The sequence below is a fragment of the Pinus tabuliformis genome, chromosome 4_2 (genome assembly GCF_031772625.1).
Source record: "Pinus tabuliformis cultivar Carrire ecotype Pingquan chromosome 4_2, CPIR1, whole genome shotgun sequence".
In the NCBI taxonomy this organism is placed as follows: domain Eukaryota; kingdom Viridiplantae; phylum Streptophyta; class Pinopsida; order Pinales; family Pinaceae; genus Pinus; species Pinus tabuliformis.
This window is the reverse complement of record NC_142304.1, coordinates 322,227,207-322,250,550: the sequence shown is the minus strand read 5'-3', so window position 1 is coordinate 322,250,550 and position 23,344 is coordinate 322,227,207. Positions and strand designations below refer to the sequence as shown.

The following is a 23,344-nucleotide window of genomic DNA, read 5'->3' as shown; positions in this document are numbered from 1 at the left end:
CCGATTCGATCAGTGTTTCGGACCCGATAAGGTATAGGCTCCCGTCAATAATATTTCATGTCCGGACTTGGATCCGATCTCTGTTTTGCGCTGATTTTTAGTGTAAGTCGGGGTTTTCGCTTGCGGGACCAAAACGATGTAATAAACTCCGCCGACCCGATATCGGTGATCCAACGGTCAGGATTAAAGTGGATCAAACAATAAGATTTATATAAAAAGCCTTTGACTTCTGTTCATTTTGTGATTTAGGCATAAACATAGAAAAACAAAGGAAATAACACTCTGCCCGAATACAAAGAAAACAAAGCACTCGAGGATTTCCACATGCTGTATATGTAATCATGCGCACAACAACAATTTATTCATAATAAAAGAGTTACAGAGTCTTGGCCTTGGGCCTGATTACAACAAAATAAAAGACCTCTATTTCATATGAAATCCACACACTATTCTTGCTCTCGCTCCACTTAATCCCCTCCTCAATCCTCTCTCTTTTCATTACATTTTTCCTTCCTTTAATCAATTGGATATCACTCTATGTCTAACAACTCAATCTCTATTTTTAATAAATCTAACAACAAATCTTCTAATTCTTAGCTCTACCTCACACCTATGCTAACAATCTTTGAACCTAAAATAAGATAATTTCTAATTATTACAATAATGAAATACAACTCATTTTTTGAGAGATCAAACCCTCTCAGTAAAACTGACTTTTGACCAATCAGGGCAATGAAATTCAACTTGTTTAGCCACAACATGTGAACAATCTTTCACATTGCTAGCTAAGTCCGGATGCTCCTGCATCATTCTCTATTGGGTGAGCCGGTTTTGGCACCCAAATTGTATTCAAAAACTGCATAATAATAAAACCCTCGGATAGCTACACCGGTTTTCCCGCATTGGGTTTTTCCGGGGACATTGGTCCAAAAACAACGGTGTCACTTGTGTGTTTGTTTTGTTTCCTTCAGTTGATGATCTGTAATGTGTTGAGCATGTACTTGTATCTATTTCCAGTATTTACATGGTAAATAACTTGTTAATTAACAGAACAAGTAGGTAGGAATAAATTAGTAAAGTACATGAAGGGTTTCTAATAGTTAGACTTAGAAATTCCAACAGTCAGCCCTCCTCTTCAAGTCAAAGTCAAAAGTAGAATCTCATCCTAGTCAAGAAATCTTGGCTCTGTTACAGTCATAGACTTTAAGCAATTCCAAGTTTCTATCTTATTGGAAACTTCAGCTCCTATTGCAAACCCTAGACCCTTATCACAAAACTTCGGCTCCTCTTGCAGACCCTTGACCCCTGTCATAGACTTCTTTAGAAGTAGATAGTTTTGATACAAAAGTGATAAGGTGGTCTTTGATGGACTCAAAGAGAATTCTTTGAGCCTTAATTTCTCCTTTTTCATATTTTTCCACTTCCTGGGCATTATTCTCATTTGGAGTAGGAACCTTTCCTTGAACGAATTTCATGACATCATTCTCTCTAATGACTATGTCAATTCTATTTTTCCATGCCTTGAAGTTGGATGATCCTTCTAGCTTATTGCTTTCCTTACACATAAATGTCATTGGATTAGACATAATGATTTGGAGGTGAGATGTTACCAAAAGATATCTTCTTGAGTTGCTACAATGATGATCTTCTTTCTTCTGTCTAGTAGCAGTGTCTCCTCTTCACCTTGTTGAAAAGTGTAAATAGGTTTGGTCTTCATAATGGCATGTAATTGTGATTTTATGTAAAGATATGTAAAGAAGAAAAATAAAATTATTGTAATGCTTGCATCATGGGTTTCATGAGCAAGAGATTTTATTTTTGTGTCAAGGCTCCCATTGAGAGCCTTTAGAAATTTTGTCATCTAGTCATAAAAGAATAAAAGAGTCATTGTCTTGTGATGAAGTCATGTTACACATTGTAAAAAGTCACAGTTCTCTATGTAAAGTATTCCTCCAAGACCTTGTCACTATCCCTCTTCAAGTTAACCTACATCGAATGGAGAAACCTAGAAGATCATGTCGACTCTCCCTCAAGTGTTCATGTCGGCCTAAAGGACATGAGACAATGTGTATATATAGCCACACTCGGCCTCACTTGAAATCAAGCAATTCGGTGAAAAATAGCCTACAAGCATAAGTGCGAAGAAAGGACTAGAAGAGAAGAGTGCAGGACAAAAAAAGGATAGCGAAGGAAGAGATTCTTCCGGGGTCTCTGATTTGGGGTTATATACTCTCCCACGTGCGAAGGAATGCGAAGAAAGGACTAGAAGAGAAGAGTGAAGGACAAAAAAAGGAAAGCGAAGGAAGAGATTCTTCTGGGCTTTCTGATTTGGGGTTATATACTCTCCCACGTGCGAAGGAAGCAGTTCGAAGGCATAGAGAGAAGGTCGAAGAATTTGCTGCTGCATTGAGGTGAACTTGTTTGTGTATAAGATCTCGCAAGAAAAGGCCAAGGAGAAATAGGTCTCTCTCTCTTGAAGAGACTAATTGTTGATCTAGGGTAGCATCGGATGTGCTCTAGCCACAAAATTTGGTGGAGAAGTTGGGGCACTTGAGACCTCCAATACCCAAAAAGGGTTTGGGCAAATTCTAAACAGTTCAGGAGATATTAAAATAATTAATATTTTTAATGGAGTCCCTAAGTTAAATAAAATATTAATGTGTATTAATATGAAACTGTGTTAGAGTGGTCCAAAAGACATGGATCAAGCCAGATTTAATCTTAGCCATTGATTAGGGACTTAATCTCGGCCGTTGATATGTCAACAGGAAAAGTATAAGAGGAGGCTTGAGGGTCACTTGGAGATTACACCCGAGTGATCAGTCATTCTATTCTCTAGAGCGGGGTTTGCTAAGAGATAGAATTAGTGGTCGGGAGTTGCAGCTGAGGGGCATTGAGTACAGAGAGACAGAGAGGCAGAGATAGTACTGGGAGAGCAGCGCAGTAGCCAGGGAGAGTGACGCAGAGCTAGCCAAGGCTCATGCAGGGCCACGCAGAGCCTCAGAGAGGCTAGCGTTGCTGACGCAGAGGGCCAGAGGGCTGACGCAGGGCCTCCTAAGGCTGACGCACACCCATTCGGGGAGACGCAGGGCCAACGCTGGGTAGAGAGGGGCTAACACAGTCCAAAGAGAGGATGACACTGGAGTTTCTGGGGCAGGTTGGTGCTGAGTAGCTGTCAGAAGGATTATCCGGGGTTTTAGCCTGGAGATTTGTCAGAAACTGAGAGGTATTATTGCCAAGGAAATTCTCTGTTGGGTAGGCCAGTTTCGACACGTAGATTGTACTCTGATATTGCTTAATAAGAAAACCCTCAGATAGTTGCACCGATTTTCCCACGTTGGGTTTTTCCGGGGACATTGGTCCAAAAATAACAATGTCATATGGTGTGATTGTTTCTGTTACCTTCAGTTGTTGATCTGTAATATGTTGAGCATGCACTAGTGTTTATTTTCAGTATTTACATTGTAAATAACTTGTTAAGTAACATAACAAGTAGGTAGGAATAAATAAGATAAAGTGCATGGAGGGTTTCTAACTAAGTAGACTTAGAAACTTCAACACTAATCAAGAAGCATAGACTATTCTAGGGTTTCTGAAATAGGGTTAACCAAAGAGACGAAGATTCTTGAGGGAAACCGAGAAGATAAGTGTAGAAGAGTAGAGACCGAGATTCTCTAGAAGAAGCCGAGGAGGGCAGTTTGAGATATAGAAGAAGCTGAAAAAGGGAAGAGGTAGAGCATCAAGGCTAGTGACAAGAGTCTTGGGTGGACACTAGAGTCAAGGGTCTTTGTCATGGTCTTAGTATTCATCAATTGAAGATCTATAAGAAGAATTTCTGATTGGGTTTTCCTCTCAAAGAGTGAGAGGTTTTGGCCCTGGCTGACAAGCCTACATACTGTCTCTTGTCTTCTATTGTTTATTTGGTAATTGTCTTGATGAAAAGAACACATTAATAATATAACGAAGAGAAGATCATAATCGAAGAAGTAAAAGTATATCACAAGTAATTAACAAGAAGATAAATCTCCTAATCATCGCTGCCCTAGATTTCTCAACATGGAATCAGATTTTAGGTGCTGAAGTCAAGAAGGGGCATTCAAGCAAGAAGGCACATGAGAATTGAGCTTCAAAGAAGGATCAAAAGCAAGTCAAAGAACACAAAGCAAGAGATCAAGATCTTCATCATATCAAAACCCTAGAAGCATTTCCAAGATCATAAACGAAAGAAGGCTATAACATTCAAGAAGGATCGTGAAGCACACACTCTCTCATTAATTCTTCAAGGAATAATCTTCAATCAATCTCAAGATTAAGGAGGAAGCAAGCATCAATCACTCAAGTAACTTTATGACTTCATTTAATACTCTCAAAATGTCTTTTTGCAAAGAAAGCAACAAATTGGTTGGGGCTTCAAACTTCCTTGCATGGAAGAAAAGAACTAACCTAAATCTCATTGAGAATGAGGTCATGGATCACATCAAGGGGTCAATAACCGAACCTACCAAAGAAGATACTCAAGCACATGCTAGATTCATGAAGGGGGAAGTGAGGGCCCAGAGGATTCTCATAGAATCCATCAAAGACTCTCTTATCCCATATGTATCAAAATTAGACACTGCAAAAGCTATATATGACAAATTGGTAGAGTTGTTTTCCGTAAGCACTGCAGGAGAAGTAATCTCATTAAGGCAGGAACTCTACAAGCTAAAGATGACAAAGGAAGATGGAATAACCTCATACTTTATGAAGATTTCAAAAATAAGAGATAAACTGCAAGATTTGGGAGAAGTCATGTCGGATAGAGAAATGATAACAATGGTATTAAATGCACTACTGGAAGAATGGGGTAACTTTACTTCAAGTATTTATAGAAAGAAAGAAGCTACTCCATTCCATGATCCATGGTCTCTATGCAAGATCAGAGAAACTAGACTAAAAGAAAACGCTGATGTAGGATCAAATGAGAAGAATTGTAAAGTTTTGTAGATGTTCTATGCTAAGAGCAATTTCACTTTTCTCACAGCAATCATACAAGTAGTTAAGCAAAATGCAGATAGAACATATAAGCAGATCTTACAGAAGACAAATTAGAAACAAGAAAAATGTGTGTGTTCGTTTCGGCGGTCAACAGGATGCTTCAACCAGCAAAGTCTCCTTTGGTCAGCCAGCCCAGATGTGTCACAAGATCCCTCCAACTAGAAGATGAGTCAACCCAAGTCAATTCTACAAGAAGTCAACGCAGGGGCAGCAAGCTAAAAGTCAACGCAGCAGCAAAACAGTCAACCCTTTGACCTCGATTTTTGTGCCAGATAGTACGACCTTCAAAAATCGAACTTTCCACCAATTTTCAGCTTGATTGGACCAATCGTTGACCAAAGTCAACGCTGGTCAAACTTTTTGCGAAACCCTAGCAGCAAAAAATCCTAGCAGCAGAAAATCCGTACGGTCTGTCCTCTTCGTCCTTCCCACGTGTGGCTGAAATTTGTCCTCCAGGTAGCGTACTCTCTAAGATGAGAGAGGAAGATGTGAGTTGAGTTGTGTTAAAATTCTCTCCAACTTTTCCTGTATATATATCCATCAATGAGGGTGTGTGACACATCTGTTGGGCATGTGAGCCTACATTACAAAACTGGCTGACCTTGCACATATAATTTATTAAGAATAATAAATTCACAATATAAGTTCTGCTCATCGGATTAAGACTATTTTTATATGGATTTTACACCTCTCAGAAAGAGGAATCCAACAAAAATATTAGCCTCTTAATCTGAGCATCAGAACATGGAGTTTGGACCTAGTTGTCCAAATTTAACACTCCCTCTCAACTAGGGAGAACTCCATTTATTAGTGCAATCAACATCGTGAGTCATCCCGCCGAAACTTGCTTTGCTGGCTTCTTTATTTCAGAATAGAAGTGGGTTAGTCACAAAGACATCATTCCCCGACTGACATAATCAGTCCAGAGGTCCCAGACCTCACAAATCTTGATCCCAGATCAAGAGGTTGGACCATGCCATCCTAGATAGAGAGTACGGCAATCTCTGATGCGTCCATCAGTCTTTGCTAATAGTCTCTAGCTTTTCCACACCTCATTGGCCAAATGAGAGGTACTTCCCATGAGCCCTGAACTCAATGGGTAGGATGCATACGGGGCACAGATTAAATGAGTGGCGAACCAGCTCAATAATCACAAGGGTGGGGCAGAAGCATTATGAGTGCTTATAGCTTCGAGAAGCTATCCCCAAAGCCCCCCAGAGCTCCCAGAGCTCATCGTCCAACAGGACCCACATCATAGGGTCTTTCCACGACACCAAGACTCTCACGGAAGGTTAGGAACTTGACCTTCCCCAGGGGCTTAGTGAGAATATCTGCGACCTGCTCATCAGTTCCTATATGATCGAGCCTTACGGCGCCTCGCTGTACCATATCCCGGATAAAGTGGTACCTGATATCAATATGCTTGGATCGGTCGTGGAACACAGGATTCTCAGTCATACGAATCCCACTCTGATTATCACAGAGTATTACAGTGGTATCTAGCACATGTTGGAACAGCTCACTAAAGAGCTTCCTCAACCAAACTGCTTCACAACAGGCCATACTAGCAGCAATGTATTCGGCCTCCGCGGTGCTCAAAGCCACCGACTTCTGCTTCCTGCTCATCCATGAGATCGAAGCAGAACCAAGATTGAAACAGCATCCAGATGTGCTCTTACGATCCACCACACTGCCAGCCCAATCGGCATCAGTATATCCCGGAGTATCACACTCCCGACAGTGTATCTCAGCCCATGGTTTATCGTGCCCTGAAGATATCTCAAAAGATTCTTGGCACCAACCCAGTGAAAATGATGAGGCTCAACCATCTGTTGGCTCAAAGTATTCACTGCAAAACATATGTCCGGACGGGTGTTCACTAGGAACATCAAAGCTCCTATGAGTTGACGATACTCAGTAGGATTGGCCAAGATAGGCCCTGCAGCGCTGCCACTCAACTTCTTAAAGTTGAGTTCCATTGGTGTCGACACGGACTTACAGTCCACCATCCCAAATCTTTCCAGAAGCTTCACAATATACTTTCCTTGAGAAAGGAAAATCTCTCTAGGTCTCTGCCAGACCTCTAGGCCTAGGAAATAGTGCATCAGTCCTAGGTCTTTCATCTCGAACTCAGCAGCAAGCTCCCTCTTACATTGATGAATGAGAGGGTCACCACCTGTCAGGAAGAGGTCGTCCACATACAGCAATAGAATGAGAGGCTTTCCTTCCACAACCTTAAAGTAAAGGTTTGGATCAGCATTGCTTCGAGTGAAGCCCAGCTTCATCAAGTAACTATCCATCCTCTCATACCAAGCTCTGGGTGCTTGCTTTAACCCATAGAGGGCTTTCTTCAACCTGCAGACATAAGTGTCTCGATCTTGAACTTCAAATCCCAGAGGTTGTTCTACATACACCTCTTCCTTTATAGCACCATGCAGAAAAGCGGTCTTGACATCCATCTGATGAAGACTCCATCCTTGCGTAACAGCAAGGGTTATGATGGATCGGATGGTGGTGTATCGAGCCACAGGTGCAAATATATCGTCATAGTCAATTCTCAATCATCATGGATCTGCACCTCAATGACTGTAATGTTGCTCTCATTATACAACATCACATTGCTACCCCAAATCAACAAGAATGACAGATCTGGTCTTTTCATTGTAATATACTCCTAGTGGAGATTCATATCTTCTTTGCTGTCTATGCATCATCACGCTGCATGCTACCCATGCTGCCTTTGCATCATCACGTTGCAACACTACAACACAGTCAGATCTGCACTAATTGAGGCTTACGATCACCCAATCAAGCCTCCAAATTTGCTCCCACAGGTTGCCCAACCATCTGATCCAAAACTGATCAAATTCCTTGACCCAACACAAGGCATAAATTGTTGTTCCAATCTGTTTTCGCTGCTGCTCCTAATTGTGACTGGTTAGGGCATCCATATGCTGCAACAGCCCTTAACCAAGTCACCAAACAGTCTTCAAAAACTACGTGCTACCCTTGTATAAGTCCTTTGCATCCACGCTGTTGATTAGGGCTCAATCTAGCCCCAAAACAGTCCCACGCAATGCCTTTTCAGTGGGGTAAAGGCCTGCGGCCTACCACAGGTGGCTTCCTGTACCCACGGCCTGCTGAAACAGAGTTTCCAGCCCGCACATAATATTCAAATCAACCCAGAATTTTGTCTCCTTTATTGAGGCCTTTCTGCTGGTTAATTTTCACTCCAAAACAGTCATAGGAGTGACCTAAACGTCCCCTCTTCCTTCACTGGAAATGCCCTTACCTGCACCCAATAAAACAAAGATTTAGGGCCCAATATACTGCAGATTTAGGGCTCCTATTCTTAGCGTGTAAGGGCCTCTTGGGACAGCGTATGAGGGCTCTTTAGAACTGCGGATTCTCCTCTAGATCTCTCTGTCCACAAAACCCAAACACGTGGAGAGAGTGCAGTGGTAGTCTCCCTCTTAATGCCAGCTTCTCTGCAGAAGTCTTTGAACTCATTTGACTCATATTCAGTGCCATTGTCAGTCCTCAAAATCTTGGTCTTCTTTCCGGTCATATTTTCCACCAAGGCTTTGAAGGTACGGAACCACATGAAAGCCTCATCCTTCTTTTTCAAGAAGTATATCCAGGTTTTGCGAGAGAAGTCATCAGTAAATGTCATATAGTAAGAACATCCCCCCAGGGATGTTATAGGCAACATACCAGAAAGTTCAGAATGGATCAGTTGCAATATCTCAGATGTCTTTGTGACACTTGAGGGGAAAGGTCCCCTTGTATGTTTTCCTTCAGCCCTTACATACACCTTAATGATTATTTCCAAAATCAGGCAGCCCTTCATGTTCATGATCTTATAATGCTGCCTATGCATCATCATCATGCTGTCCTATATATCATTGTCACATCACAACCATATAAATCACTGTCATACAAGAATCACTTCCATACATCAAGAAACATTGTCCAAATATCACTAAAGTCGCTGCCCAAACATTATTGTCATAGGAACAAATATCTCTTCCATATATCATCTCCATTTGTCAAGAGAACAATATCACTGCTATGCATAACTGTTATAAGAGTAAGTGACACTACAATGAGTGCAGAAGATCACTGTCAAAAACTCTGTCATATTGTCATATTTCACTGTCATACGTACAGAAGATGGGGTCTGATAATAAGCCCACTTGACTACCCTTAAGCTCTTCCATATATCCATTTTTAAGACTCCAAATCATCTACCTTCTAACAACCCTTGTTGTCCTTCTCAAGGGACTATACTTGGAGCTTTACCAAGCATCTTCTTACAGCCCATTATACCAGAATTGCAAACTGTCTAATCTGGACCATAGTATCTGGCAAATTCATCATTATAAAAGACAAGCACATACCTGTGATAGACGTCATATTTCTGTCCACAACTACATTTTGACCAATGCACAGGACCCTGAAATTTCGGCCCTGGTTAGGGCTTTCTGTGGCTTCTACGACAGCCCACTATACAGCCTTCAAACCTCTTTAATTCCTACGTTGATGGTCAAGGGTACTGCGGCCTTCTTCCTGCTCCTTGCTGGGCCTCTCGGCCCTATCAAAACAGACTTTTGTCCCATTGTAAAACTCAAAATCACTCAACGGCCTGTGCATAGAGAATAGCCCTTGCATTTATGCTCATAACTCCTCTTTACAAGCTCAGCTAGCCTCCTTCCTTACTTGGCCAATCAGATCATAAACAAAAGACACAGAAATACTCCTCTTCGCACTTTGGCCAGAGCCTTAAGCCTGCAAATACCTCTTCATCACTACGATTTGACTCTTCATGACTGCAGCCTCATGTCCTTATGACTGCGGCTTCCTTTACTGCTTAAACATATCCTCTACAGTTGCGCTGTATATCTTTCCGTTACAACGTATATCATTGATAGCGTATATAATCCTCTATGTACAGCGACACAAAGGCATCCATTGACTTCAATTAGGGCATGATTATTTCAATGATGATTGCTATAGATAGAGTTTGTCTTCACCTCAGCTCTGATACCATGTAAAGTTTTGTAGATGTTCTATGCTAAGAGCAATTTCACTTTTCTCACAGCAATCATACAAGTAGTTAAGCAAAATGCAGATAGAACATATAAGCAGATCTTACAGAAGACAAATCAGAAACAAGAAAAATGTGTGTGTTCGTTTCGGCGGTCAACAGGATGCTTCAACCAGCAAAGTCTCCTTTGGTCAGCCAGCCCAGATGTGTCACAAGATCCCTCCAACTAGAAGATGAGTCAACCCAAGTCAATTCTACAAGAAGTCAACGCAGGGGCAGCAAGCTAAAAGTTAACGCAGCAGCAAAACGGTCAACCCTTTGACCTCGATTTTTGTGCCAGATAGTACGGCCTTCAAAAATCGAACTTTCCACCAATTTTCAGCTTGATTGGACCAAGCGTTGACCAAAGTCAACGCTGGTCAAACTTTATGCGAAACCCTAGCAGCAGAAAATCCTAGCAGTAGAAAATCCGTACGGTCTGTCCTCTTCGTCCTTCCCACGTGTGGCTGAAATTTGTCCTCCAGGTAGCGTACTCTCTAAGATGAGAGAGGAAGATGTGAGTTGAGTTGTGTTAAAATTCTCTCCAACTTTTCCTGTATATATATCCATCAATGAGGGTGTGTGACACATCTGTTGGGCATGTGAGCCTACATTACAAAACTGGCTGACCTTGCACATATAATTTATTAAGAATAATAAATTCACAATATAAGTTCTGCTCATCGGATTAAGACTATTTTTATATGGATTTTACACCTCTTAGAAAGAGGAATCCAACAAAAATATTAGCCTCTTAATCTGAGCATCAGAACATGGAGTTTGGACCTAGTTGTCCAAATTTAACAAGAATCAAGCATATGCTGCTATGTCAAGAAGAAAAGGAAAGTTTGGAAACTTTGCTCCTCAAAAGAAAAACGAGGACATGGCTAAGGTTCAGTGCTATAGATATCAAGAATATGGGCACTATAGAAGAGATTGTCCTAAAAGGAACAATAACAAGAGGAATAAGGAAGAAGCCCATATTACCGAAGAAGTAGAAGAGCCTGAGACAAAGAAGCCTAAGAAGGAGGAAGTGAAAGATCTCCAATGTGATTGAAAGAATCTCCTTCACTAAAAAGGCACTCTTCTGTTGTAGATAGGAAGCATTGTAAATAAGATAGGATGCATTATATTAGAAGATGACATCATGGTAAAAGTATTAGAAGTAAGAGCTCGTGACATATGTAATATGATGGATGTCTGGAACAACACCTATGGAAATCAACTATGTAGATATAGCTCTGGGAAACCTCATTGAAAGATCAAAGTGATAATTATAAGAAGTCACCTGGAAAATGATTATCATACAAAAGATAGCATCGGTATGATAGGATATGCAAGATCCTCAAAGATTCTCTGATGAAATCTTCAATGTAAGATTCACCGATCAAGAGGAAAGGTATGTGTTTCTTCAAGAATTCCAATCTTGTGGAGTTCATAGATTGATGGTATGATAACATGACAGTGAAGCAGATGAAGGGAATGAAATTCCTTCATTCAAAGGAAGCTGCTGTAGGAAGTATGGATGGACCAAAGGAAAGATGAGGTATGTATGCTCAAATTTAATGTTGTGGAAGTCATGCAGACAACATGGATTATTGCTCTATTTTAAGAGGCATGATCAAAGAAAGAATCTCAAAGGGATGCAAAAATGCATGTGTCACATATTTATTAGATGAAATCAACATAATATGTCATATGGAAGTATGAGGTGTTTGATTACAACTGAGGAACTCTGAATCTCTTGGGAAAGAAATGTGTGTAGAAAGGAAGGAAGAGATCATGAAGCTATGCAACCATGGTAAATGAAGTGAACATCGGAAGGAAGGACCAAGAAGATTGACTATGATATCTCCCAGAAAGATATGAAGACTCTAATGAAAGTCTGGAAAAAGATGGAGACCCTTGACAAGACATATCTTTAGGAGATGTGTCAACATATATGCAGGATGTTGATGCCTACAGGAAGATGTCATGATGAAAGACCATCACAAAGGTAATTATGATTTAAGTATTCATTATTTATAAACTAGTATCTGGATGGGCTTATGCAGGGCTACTAAAGGAAAGAACTATGAATGTCTTCCATGAAGAACCATGTAGAAGGATGCAAGAACCTTACGGAAAAGAAAGCTTGATGAAGGTAGCATAACATGAAGTAATGCCAGATGAAGACTAATGGATCACTTTCCAATAAAAGAAATGATGACATGACTGATGGATGGTATGTGTCCTATGAAGAAGTCCCAAAAATATGAAGACTCCACAACAAAGAAGAAATTCATGACATTGAAGAAAGGAGTTCTTCAAGCAGTTGGTTGTTCGATCATCTCCACCTGAGGAGCTGCTGAAGGTCCCTATTTTGAGAGGGAGTCTGGAAAGTTTCTTACTTGGAAGAAACTTGGAAATTCCTAAGCCAAGAGGGAGCTTAGGTACATTCCTTGTGTAGGAATGAGTAAATTCCTTTAATGGAATATATATGTCCTCCCTAATTGAGAGGGAGAGATAAACACATCATTCTGGTCTTCACTAGGAAGACAGAATGAGAGGATTGGGTAATCATTTGGCATCCGATACTCTTTGAGGATGAGATAGGGCATTCGAAAGAAGAGTAGTCATGGAGGACCGATATTCTTTGAGGGTTGGGGAGTCCAAGATAAGAATAGTCCTCATGGAACACACCTTGAGTACCCAGGTAGGGTATGTTTCGAGAGAGACAATGATGAGAGTGTCTATAAATCATTGGTCTCGCCAGCATTGAGCTCAGATCTTGTGGAGAGATAGAGTTGTTAGTCAAGGCCTTGCTATGTAACAATGCTGGTTGATATGATGCTAAACAAATGGGTTACCAATTCAATTCTTCTTATGAGAAATTCTTCAGATTGAGAATGACCAAGTACCATTATGAATACCTCCCTAGTTAAGAGGGAGTGTTGAAAAGTGTAACTAGGTTCGGTCTTCATAATGACATGTAATTGTGATTTTATGTAAAGAGATGTAAAGAAGAAAAATAAAATTATTGTAATGCTTGCATCATGGGTTTCATGAGCAAGAGATTTTATTTTTGAGTCAAGGCTCCCATTGAGAGCCTTTAGGAATTTTGTCATCTAGTCATAAAAGAATAAAAGAGTCATTGTCATGTAATGAAGTCATGTTACACATTGTAAAGAGTCACACTTGTCTATGTAAAGTATTCCTCCAAGACCTTGTCACTAGCCCTCTTCAAGTCGGCCTACAACGAATGGAGAAACCTAGAAGATCATGTCGGCTCTCCCTCAAGTGATCATGTCGGCCTAAAGGACATGAGACAATGTGTATATATAGCCACACTCGGCCTCACTTGAAAGCAAGCAATTCGGTGAAGAAGAGCCTACAAGCATAAGTGCGAAGAAAGGACTAGAAGAGAAGAGTGAAGAACAAAGAAAGGATAGCGAAGGAAGAGATTCTTCTGGGGTTTCTGATTTGGGGTTATATACTCTCCCACGTGCGAAGGAAGCAGGTCTGAAGGCATAGAGAGAAGGTCGAAGAATTTGTTACTGCATTGAGGTGACCTTTTTTGGGTATAGGATCTCGCAAGAAGAAGTCGAGGAGAAATAGGTCTCTCTCTCTTGAAGAGACTAATCAAGAAGCATAGACTATTCTAGGGTTTTTGAAATAGGGTTAACCTAAGAGACCAAGATTCTCTAGGGAAGCCGAGAAGAGCAGTGTGGAAGAGTAGAGACCGAGATTCTCTAGAAGAAGCCAAGGAGAGCAGTTCAATATCTAGAAGAAACCGAAAAAGGGAAGACGAAGAGCATCAAGGCTAGTGACAAGAGTCTTGGGATGACACTAGAGTCAAGGGTTTTTTTCATGGTCTTGGTATTCATCAATTGAAGATCTATAAGAAGAATTTCTGATTGGGTTTTCCTCTCAAAGAGTGAGAGGTTTTGGCCCTGGCTGACAAGCCTACATGTTGTGTCCCTTGTCTTCTATTGTTTATTTGGTAATTGTCTTGATGAAAAGAACATATTAATAATATAACGAAGAGAAGATCATAATTCGAGAAGTAAAAGCATATCACAAGCAATTATCAAGAAGAGAAATCTCCTAATCATCGCTGCCCTAGATTTCTCAACACACCTTAGCTCTGAAACCATGTTAGAAATAAAAGGTAAAATGGATTTTCTTACTTGGTAATTACTTGTGAGAGTTAATCTCCTTTCTTTTGTTATTTATTTTTTCTTCTTCATCAAGCAATTACACAAACTAATCCTCCAAGATCACAAAGAAGTAAGAGACAGATTTAGGCTTTCAAGCCAACGCAAAACCCCTCAAAAGGGGAAAACCCAACAGTCCTCTTCTTATTGAATCTATTCAAAATGAGATATCCAACCCAAAACCAAAGACTCCCTCCAAGTCAGCCCTCCTCTTCAAGTCAAAGTCAGAAGTAGAATCTCGGCCTAGTCAAGAACTTTTGGCTCTGTTATAGACTTTAAGCAATTCCAAGTTTCTGTCTTATTGCAAACCTCGGCTCCTGTCACAGTACTTTGGCTCCTGTTGCAGACCCTCGGTCCTTATCACAGAACTTCAGTTCCTATTGCAGACCCTTGGCCCTTATCAAAGAATTTCGGCTCCTATTGCAGACCCTCGGCTCCTTCAAACTTCGACTCCTATTGCAGAACTTTGGCTCCTTCAAACTTGTAGACTTCCTCTATATCTTCGGTTTGCTTCTCTCATTTGATTGCAGAGTTTTTTCACTTGCTTGCTTGTCTCTCCAAAAGAGCTCGAGCATGAGTCTTTATATAGCTGTCCATGATGGTGATGCGACATAGACTTTATAGAGGGAGGTCTGACTTGGAGGTTTGATCACAAATAATACAAGAACAAAAAAAGATTCTTTTCCTTTCTTTAAATTTGACGTGACTCTTTTACAAATTTCTTTGACTCTTTTTGACTCTAATGAGCGTGAAGAACATGCTAGATCAATAAATAATATTTTTTCTTTCATTATGAAGATCGACACTAGTTACATTTTCTAACACAATTGACACCAATGACTTGCATTTGCATATTTAGTTATTGCTTTCGTTAACCAGATTTTGGAAGCATTTTAACTTATTTGTGTGAATAGGACATGGTTACATCCAAGCTTAACATATTTTCAGAAAGATTATGCCCTTTAGTAGAATATGGTTTTGTTAACAGTTGTCTTATTGAAAATTATAGTGTATAAGCTCACACTGATGAGGTATGCCTTGTTTTTGTCATTCTATAGGCCAGCTGCATGGTCATCAACACCAACCGTTTATGACAAAGGGGTCATTTGTTTCAGGTATTTGCTTTAGCAGTTGAAATTATTAGTGAAAATGTTTCAGTATGTATGAAATGAACATTTTGTTAGTAGATCATGTTTTGTGTTGGAATATATAATGTTTCTTTGATTGCATTGCACAACTGTAAAGGAAAAAAATGAAAAATGAAATGTCAAAAATACAAACAAAGACAGAAGGAAGAGACAAAAGTAGAAGAGATGTAATGAGAAAGATGTGAGACACATGGAAGAGGAAATGACACAGCACAGCGAAATTGGCAACCACATGAAATGACCTTCATAAACCACTAATATTGATCTATATGGCTAAATTAGCCTCTCAGGCTCATGGAATCTAACGAGATCAGCTTTGATGTTATTGATGCTCTATGTCACGTTAGGGGCACAACATTCCTTTCCTCCTCAAGTGCTTTGACATTAAAGCATTAGAGGAAATCAAGAAATAAGTTTTTCTCAGATTAGTGCTTCATGTTGCCATGCTTGATCATCTGTCCATTTGTATCTGATCGTAATACCTCTCTGTCTTTGACAGTCTATCATAACTGCTTTTTCTTATATTCCATGTATTTTGTAGCTTACAATTTGCTGTAGCTATTAGTATTTGATAGTATCCTTTGCGTTACTATACTTTAGAGCCCATAAATGTCTCAGGTTTTGCTACTTTCCTTCTTGAAAGTACAAGTTTTGTATTTTCCTCTGGCTTAATTGAAACTGCCCTGATAGTGAGGATGTCAATACTGTTCAACCTTTGCTGGCATTATCTGTCTGTCTTCAGAATCATCTTCCATCTTCCCTTTTGGCATTCTATCTAGTTCCATCACTTGTTCTTGTTCTTTTTCCACACTTGCTTCAGAGAGAAAATCTTCTGATATTTTTCTTTTGGTTCTACCATTCTCTGTTTTGGATTTAAATTTCTGAAGCTGAAAATCGACTTCTAACATTTTCTTATAGCCTTCATCTATGTTTTTTTCCTTGTTTTCTTTTTGAAGCAGAAGGGCAATACTTTCTTTCAATCTCTATTTTCTTTCTTCAATCCTTTTTTACTTATCTTATTTGACTTCACTTGTATATTGGGATGCTTTAACTGTCTTATGAATCACTTAGTCAAATTCCTGTGTTGTTTATTTGATTATTTCTTCAATTCTGCTGTGTGATGACACTTTTCATTTATTCTCTTAAGCTCATAAATTCTTTAACAAAGTTTGATTAAGATATTCTGACTTGGATATTGTATCTTTTCCTGTAAGTATTTTCTTGAATTCTTCATTCAATTTGTCTTTTATTGCTTCACAATTTCCTCATATTCTGCTCCAAGAGAATTCACTATCACGGCCTTTTATTCATCAATAATCTTCTTATCAATTTCCTTGTGTTCTGCACTAAGGAAATTTAGCATTTCCTCATAGTCTGCAATAAGAGAATCAATTTCTTTAGATTTATTCACAAATTTTCTGGTTTGGGAGGAAGATCTTCCTTTTTTTGTCTTTGTAGGTTTTCCAAGAGGGGTTTCATTCATCTATGTAATTTTTTTTTCAATTTTACCCAAATACTGTTGAAGAAATTGTAACTAGGTTAGGTCTTCATAAATGTACTTTTGATATTTGTATTTATTCAAGAAAAGAAATATTATTTTTGTTATATTTATCAACGAGTTTCTTGCTCATTGAAGTAGGTCAAGCACATATTCAAGTGCTTCTAGGAAGTCAAAGAGTCAATGTATTTATTGAAGACCCTTAAGGGCATGTTACACTATGTATAAACTTGTATAAGATTCAAAGGAAATATCTCCAAGCAAAGTCGAGTCCTCTCCATGCAACGACATCCTCCTAGCAGCAAAAATGACGAAGAAACACCAAGTCGGCCTACAGTCAACAAGTCGGCAGTTGGCCTAAAAGAGGGACAGTCCTCTCTATATAGAGGCTGTCCACTCCCTCATAACGACCAATACTCACCTCTGAAATCTCCGAGCAAGAGAAGTCAAGGAAAAACGAAGAAGGACGAAGTTTAAGGGGTCTCCAAGTGCAGTGAAGAAAGAAGGAAGAAAAGCGAAGTTTTGGGACTGTTTCTAGGGCAAAGTACAGTCACACGTGCGAGGAAAAGGAGGGCAGTCTGCAGGTATATCAGCAGCAAGATCACAGTCACACATTCATCTTTGTTTGGGCTAGAAAATTAGGCCTACAAGGCCTCGTACTCAAGCGAAGTCTCCCTCTCAAGCGAAGGTGAAAGGACCCTAATTCACAAGGATACTTACCACACGTGCGAGAATCATTGTTTTAAGAAACGGCCGTTTCGAAACCGAAACGGCCGGGTTGATCCGAGCCAATACCTTTTTCTATGACCCGGCCTTTGGAACGGTTCGACTGGCCGAGTCAGCCATGACTCGGCCAACTCGGCCGTTTCCGTTATGACTCGGCCGAGTCACAAAAAAACGCCCAACATCATGTCAAACTGCGATTTAATAAAATTTTAATGGATTTTTAAATTGTTTTTTGGTTGGTTTGGACTCCAAGCAGTTATAAATTTTCATGGTAATGTTAAATTCTTAAAGTAAAAGTGACATTCTCCTTAATCTTCATTTTCATCCTTTTACTTAAATTTTTAACATTACCATGAAATGACTCAGGATGTTTGAGAGTGGTTTCGGCCTCATTGGATATCATATGGAGAAAGTAGAATTTTAGATTTCATTCAAAATCCAGCAGACTTATCAGTTTTTCAGGGTTTCAGGATCGGAGGATTGCAATGTTTCCATTGAATTTTGTCATGTATTAGGGTATGGATTCTGGAACTCGTATTTAATCAAGATCACCAATCCCTCTATGTACCTTGATGTTAGTGACATTGGTTGTCGAACTCCTCTGGGATTCGCTCCCAAACCAAGAGCTTCTCAAAATGTCGCTCCCGCTCCCGTTTTCGCTTTCGCTCCCCACTTTCGCTCCTGCTCCCAAGTAACATTGAGCCAGATGATGTTGGCAACTCTAGCAGTAGCCAGTAGTACTGGTCACAGAGTTTTGTTGTAGAGGCCATTTATAGCCTCCTTGGTTATGTGTTTTTGTTTTGATCTCTATATCATCATCGTGTATGTATTGGACAATGTACTAGGTGCCATTTTGATATAATGGATATATTCATGAGCCTACTTTGATCATATGTTGTCTTCTATCTATATTCTAATGCTGTGTGTTTGGAAACATGAATGAAAATCTTTAAAATTATGTGTTTTTATAAAAAATAAATATTTAATGTATTTTTTACAAGGACCGAGTCATTGAAATCGAGCCGGCCGAGTCGATACCGAGTTGGAGTCGGAGTCGGAGTCAACCCTCGGCCGAGTCGGAGTCGGAGTCGGAGTTTTAAAACATTGGCGAGAATCTAGGGCTGCTGTACAGTCACATCAGTCTACATATACATCTCAAGAAGAATCTTGTTTGATCAAGAGAAAGGTGTCTCCATAAGTAAAGGACATCACTAAGTATAGAAGAGAAGCATCTCATCTAGAGCTCACATAAGCAAGGTCTATCTCCAGTCAAAGAACGAAGAAGGAGGACGAAGTGCTGGGGAGCAAAGTGCCGGAAGAAGGAAGACTAAGTGCCGGGGAACAAAGTGCAGAAAGGAGGAAGGACTTGACTTGTGCTTGGAGGACATTCTAGTCAAGGGTCTAGGGTTTGGAATTGATCAATAAGAAGCTTCAATAAGAGAAACTTACCAAAGGGTTTTCCTCTCTAAGAGAGAGAGGTTTTGGCCTTGGCAGAGAGCCAACATTTTGTGTTCTTGTTTCTTATGTTTTGGTAGCAGTTTGATGAAGTAAACAAACACACTAATAATAAGAAGATCAAGCTAAGATAAATTGTAAAAGTACTTCACAAATTGTTATCAAGTCTAAAAGAATCCTACTATACATAACTGCCCTTAATTCTTCAACAAATACCACTTTAATTTCTTGCTAGATTTACGATTCTTCTTGATATAGCATGGAATTATTTTGATATTTCTTCCATTGAAATATTGTCTTATCACAATTCCCAATGAGATGCAATCTTCCTCATTTGCTAGGATTTTACACCAAAATAAAGCTGAACTTATATTGGATGTATCTTACTCTCTGATGCAAAGCTGATATTGAAACTTTTGTGAGTATATAGTTCTGGTTGTCTTCTTCAAATCACCTGAAATACCACTTCGATCCAGGTTTTGAACAAAGAGTAATGTGGATTGTACCATTTGTTATTAAAATTCTCAACAAAATGATAGTTTTCAGGGCCCAAAATTGAAATTGATTAATTTTGTGACTACTACTTAAAATGGTTAATTAAATATTGTCCATTTAGTTCTGTTCCAAACAATTTTTAAGCACATAATTTGCATCAGCTAATCAAAAGTTATTCACGATAATTACTTCATATAATTATTTGGAATTTGTTAATGCCTTCATAGATAACTTGAGAATGAATGTTAGGATTCTAATTAATTTGTCAAAGTAACTTTGGATGTTAACCAACAATAAGAGTAAAACATACGGAGTAACAAACGTTTTACTATCAGCACTATTTTTGGATGCACACGAGCTGATTTGGTGTTCCACCTAATATAATATTTGTTGCCAATATGTAGTACAAAATCATTATTCTATTTGGAATTCTTAGAAGGCCAATATTTTTACATAGTTTGGTTTATGAGCATACCATATTGATGAAATTTATGTTGGTATTATGAGCAGCCATACAACACATTTATACACAGAAAGGTCATATAAGAACAATAATATTGATAAAATATCACATTATATTAAGTTAAAATAGTAATACAACACACCCTTGCTCACGTCACTTGCAATACATGAGGTCTCGTAATATAGCATTGAGGGGTTCGTAACAAAATTTCCAATATGGCTAATTGGTTTTGTTGTCGCACAAAATGTCTAGGCACCACAACAACCGCTCAGATCGGGGGCTGTCACCCTGATCCCCAATCTCTCCGTTTAAGCTGTCTCCCTACAACAAACTAAAGGACGTAGACCCTACAAAAATGGAAAGAAGGAGAACTAGTTGGGAACCAACCAATTCGGGAGATATAGTGAATTGACCAAGTACCTGATTAAGATTTAGCAAGACTTACAGGATTTGATTAGATTTAAACGATTGATACTATTGCCTTATGGAGTCAACAATCTTGCTAGGAAATTTAGGACCAACCAATTGATTTGCAATTGCTGCTTGGATAAGTAACTATCTTATATGAAATGCAGATCCTAGAACTAATGTGATATGTAGGAAACTTGGTTAATTTTAGTTAAATGGCTATCTAAGTTTTAACCCTTCGATCCTTTCTATATTGAGCTTGATTTCGTAGTAATTCGCAGAGAGAAGATAAGGTGAAGCACACTAAGGTGTGATTAACGATACCTCTCTTGAAAATCTAAATAAGAACAATAATATTGAGCTGTGGCTCTGATGACTGCAAGGTCACCGTTTTAAGTACTATTAAAAGCAGGGTTCTCAAGCAAAAATGGATGGGTACCTATCTCTCTATCGACCAAGCTTATGCTTGGAAGTAAATTTTAATTATGCAAAACTAACTTAATATGCAAATGCACGATATGATTAGAAGATGAGATGAAGTTAGATTTGAGGATTAGAAGTGCTTATGTCGCGATCTATCAAAGCTCTTAATCACCAAAATGAAATGTTCACTTCGCTAGACAAAGATTGAAAGATAAACTTCTTAAAATATCACAATTAAACCACAAGCTTACTTCAAATATTTCTAATACAATTATAGCTCAAAGAGAACAAAAGCTTCTTCACAATTTAATATCAGATGCTCAAAAAATACTCAGCTTAGGAAACAAAAGATATGCAATTTATCACAATTCCATGACATAGTACTTAATAATTACTTGAAAAATTCACTAAGAAATATGCAATAAATATCCAATAGTTCAAGTAATTAAACCATGCTTATAATTAATTCAACGACGAACAATCTCGATAGATGTCAAGCATAAGAAAATGCTCAAAATCTTAGCATGCAAAATACTTTAGCAATTAAATTTCGAAAATTTGAATACCATGAAGAACCTTGAAATTCAAATAATTCCAGAATAAAAATGATTTTTCTTATGTGACCCAAATTTAGGAAAAAATATTGCTTTCTTATAGTCAATCTTTAGAGACGATTTAAAAATTATTTAAACGTGTTTGACTATAGAGAAATTAAAAATTTTAATACCACAAAATTTTCCCCTTTAAATTTTAAAGTCCCAAACCCCTTACACAAAAAAAACACAAAGAAAGAACTTTAGATTAAAAATTTAATTATTCCTTAGGCAAATTTAATGTGCTAAGTTTTATGAAACAAATTTAATGTGGCAAATGATTAATTAAGTTTTTAATGTGACAAATGTAAAAAATCAAAAGGCTTAATGAATTAAATTTTTAATGGGCCAAAGGCCACATAAAAATTTAAATTTTTAATGTGAAAGCACAATTTTTTTTTTGATTTAATTTTTTAGAAATATCAAAGTCACATTAAAAAAAATGGGAATATATATATATATATTTTTATCTAAAAAAACCAAACAAAATCAAAATGTCATTAAAAAAATCAAAACAAAAAGGAAAAGCAAGCAAAATGAAATTCGATTTCTAAAAAAGAAATCAAAGTCACACTTAAATAAAATTAAAATAAAAAATTTAAAGTTTTCTTTTTAATTTAAATAAAAATAAAAAATTTAAAAAATGTGGAGCAAATTAAAAAGAATCGAATTCTTTATTTCATGAAATACCTAAGCCTAACAAAATAAAAAAGGATAAAAAAAAAATTAAAGAGGAAAACGTGAAGGGATTGAGAGAGTGTTTTGCAGGTTGTAGCGACAGCGAAGGAGAGAAGATGCAAGTCGAAAGATGGAGGAAAGGGAGTGTGAGAGGAAGGGAATCACGCACGTAGCAAGAGGATAAGGGACGTGGAGGAAACAACCAACAGGGAAGACACAAAGATGAGTTGAACGAGCAACGAAGGATGGAGAAGAATGGAGGCGGAATAACGAGGAAATGATGGATGCAAATAGTAGCAAAGAGGGCCGTGGTTTAGCAAGGGTTGAGCAGGGGTAGGAAGCCGCAGTGGGAGGAATGACAAGGACGCAACAATGGGAGGCTTCTGCAAGCAAAAGAAAGGAGACTTGAGCATGATGAAGGATGAGGTAGCGAAAAAAAATGCAGACAGAAAAAACGAAATTGAAATTCTGTAAATGAGACAAATCACAACAAGAAAAAAAAAGGAGCAATTTCAAGCAGAAGAAAAGAAAGAATCAACGCAGATGAAACCAAGCAGAAAAATGGGGGCAAGGGAGAAATCCAGCGATAGAAGAAGGAAACAAAAAGAATCGAATTTTTCTAGGGAAAGAATAAAAATGCATCAGAAAATGGTAGCCCAAGAATCCCAAAAATTTATAAAAAAAATTAAATTGTTTTTTTGCCTAGAATTTTAAATTTTAAGTCAACATATTTTTGCTTTAAAATTTGTCCTTAGAAAACCCCGAGATTTGAATTTGAAACCCTCAGACTGAAAATAATCTTGAAAAATGTCTTTGCAAAATGGTATTGAGGCCAGATCTTGCCCTCCGATGTCTAGATTTGGCTTCAAATTAAACTTCTCTTTCAGATCTGCACGTGCAAAATCGAAAACAAAAAAACTGAGAACCCAAATATACAAAAATAAATAAAACTCCAAAAACCCAAGTTTAAAAAAATTCATATCTAAACTTTTTTATAGATCTATGCACCAAGGTTGTAGAGCTATCATATCTAAGGAGTATGAGTCCAACTCCGCTCTCAGATCTGATAATTTAGTGCTCTCAATAGCTAGATCTATCAATTTTTCCACAAATATTTAAAAAAGGATTTTGAAATTTT

General features: G+C 38.4%; 1 protein-coding gene across 1 annotated transcript in view; it reads left to right on the top strand.

The window, feature by feature from the left end:
• Positions 1 to 23,344, top strand: part of LOC149169253 (uncharacterized) — a 198,447-nt gene that overhangs the window by 83,915 nt on the left and 91,188 nt on the right. Inside the window, exon 3 of the mRNA XM_089428617.1 lies at positions 15,378 to 15,434. Coding sequence (XP_089284743.1) covers positions 15,378 to 15,434 — 57 coding nt within the window. The remainder of the gene's footprint in view (positions 1 to 15,377; positions 15,435 to 23,344) is intronic.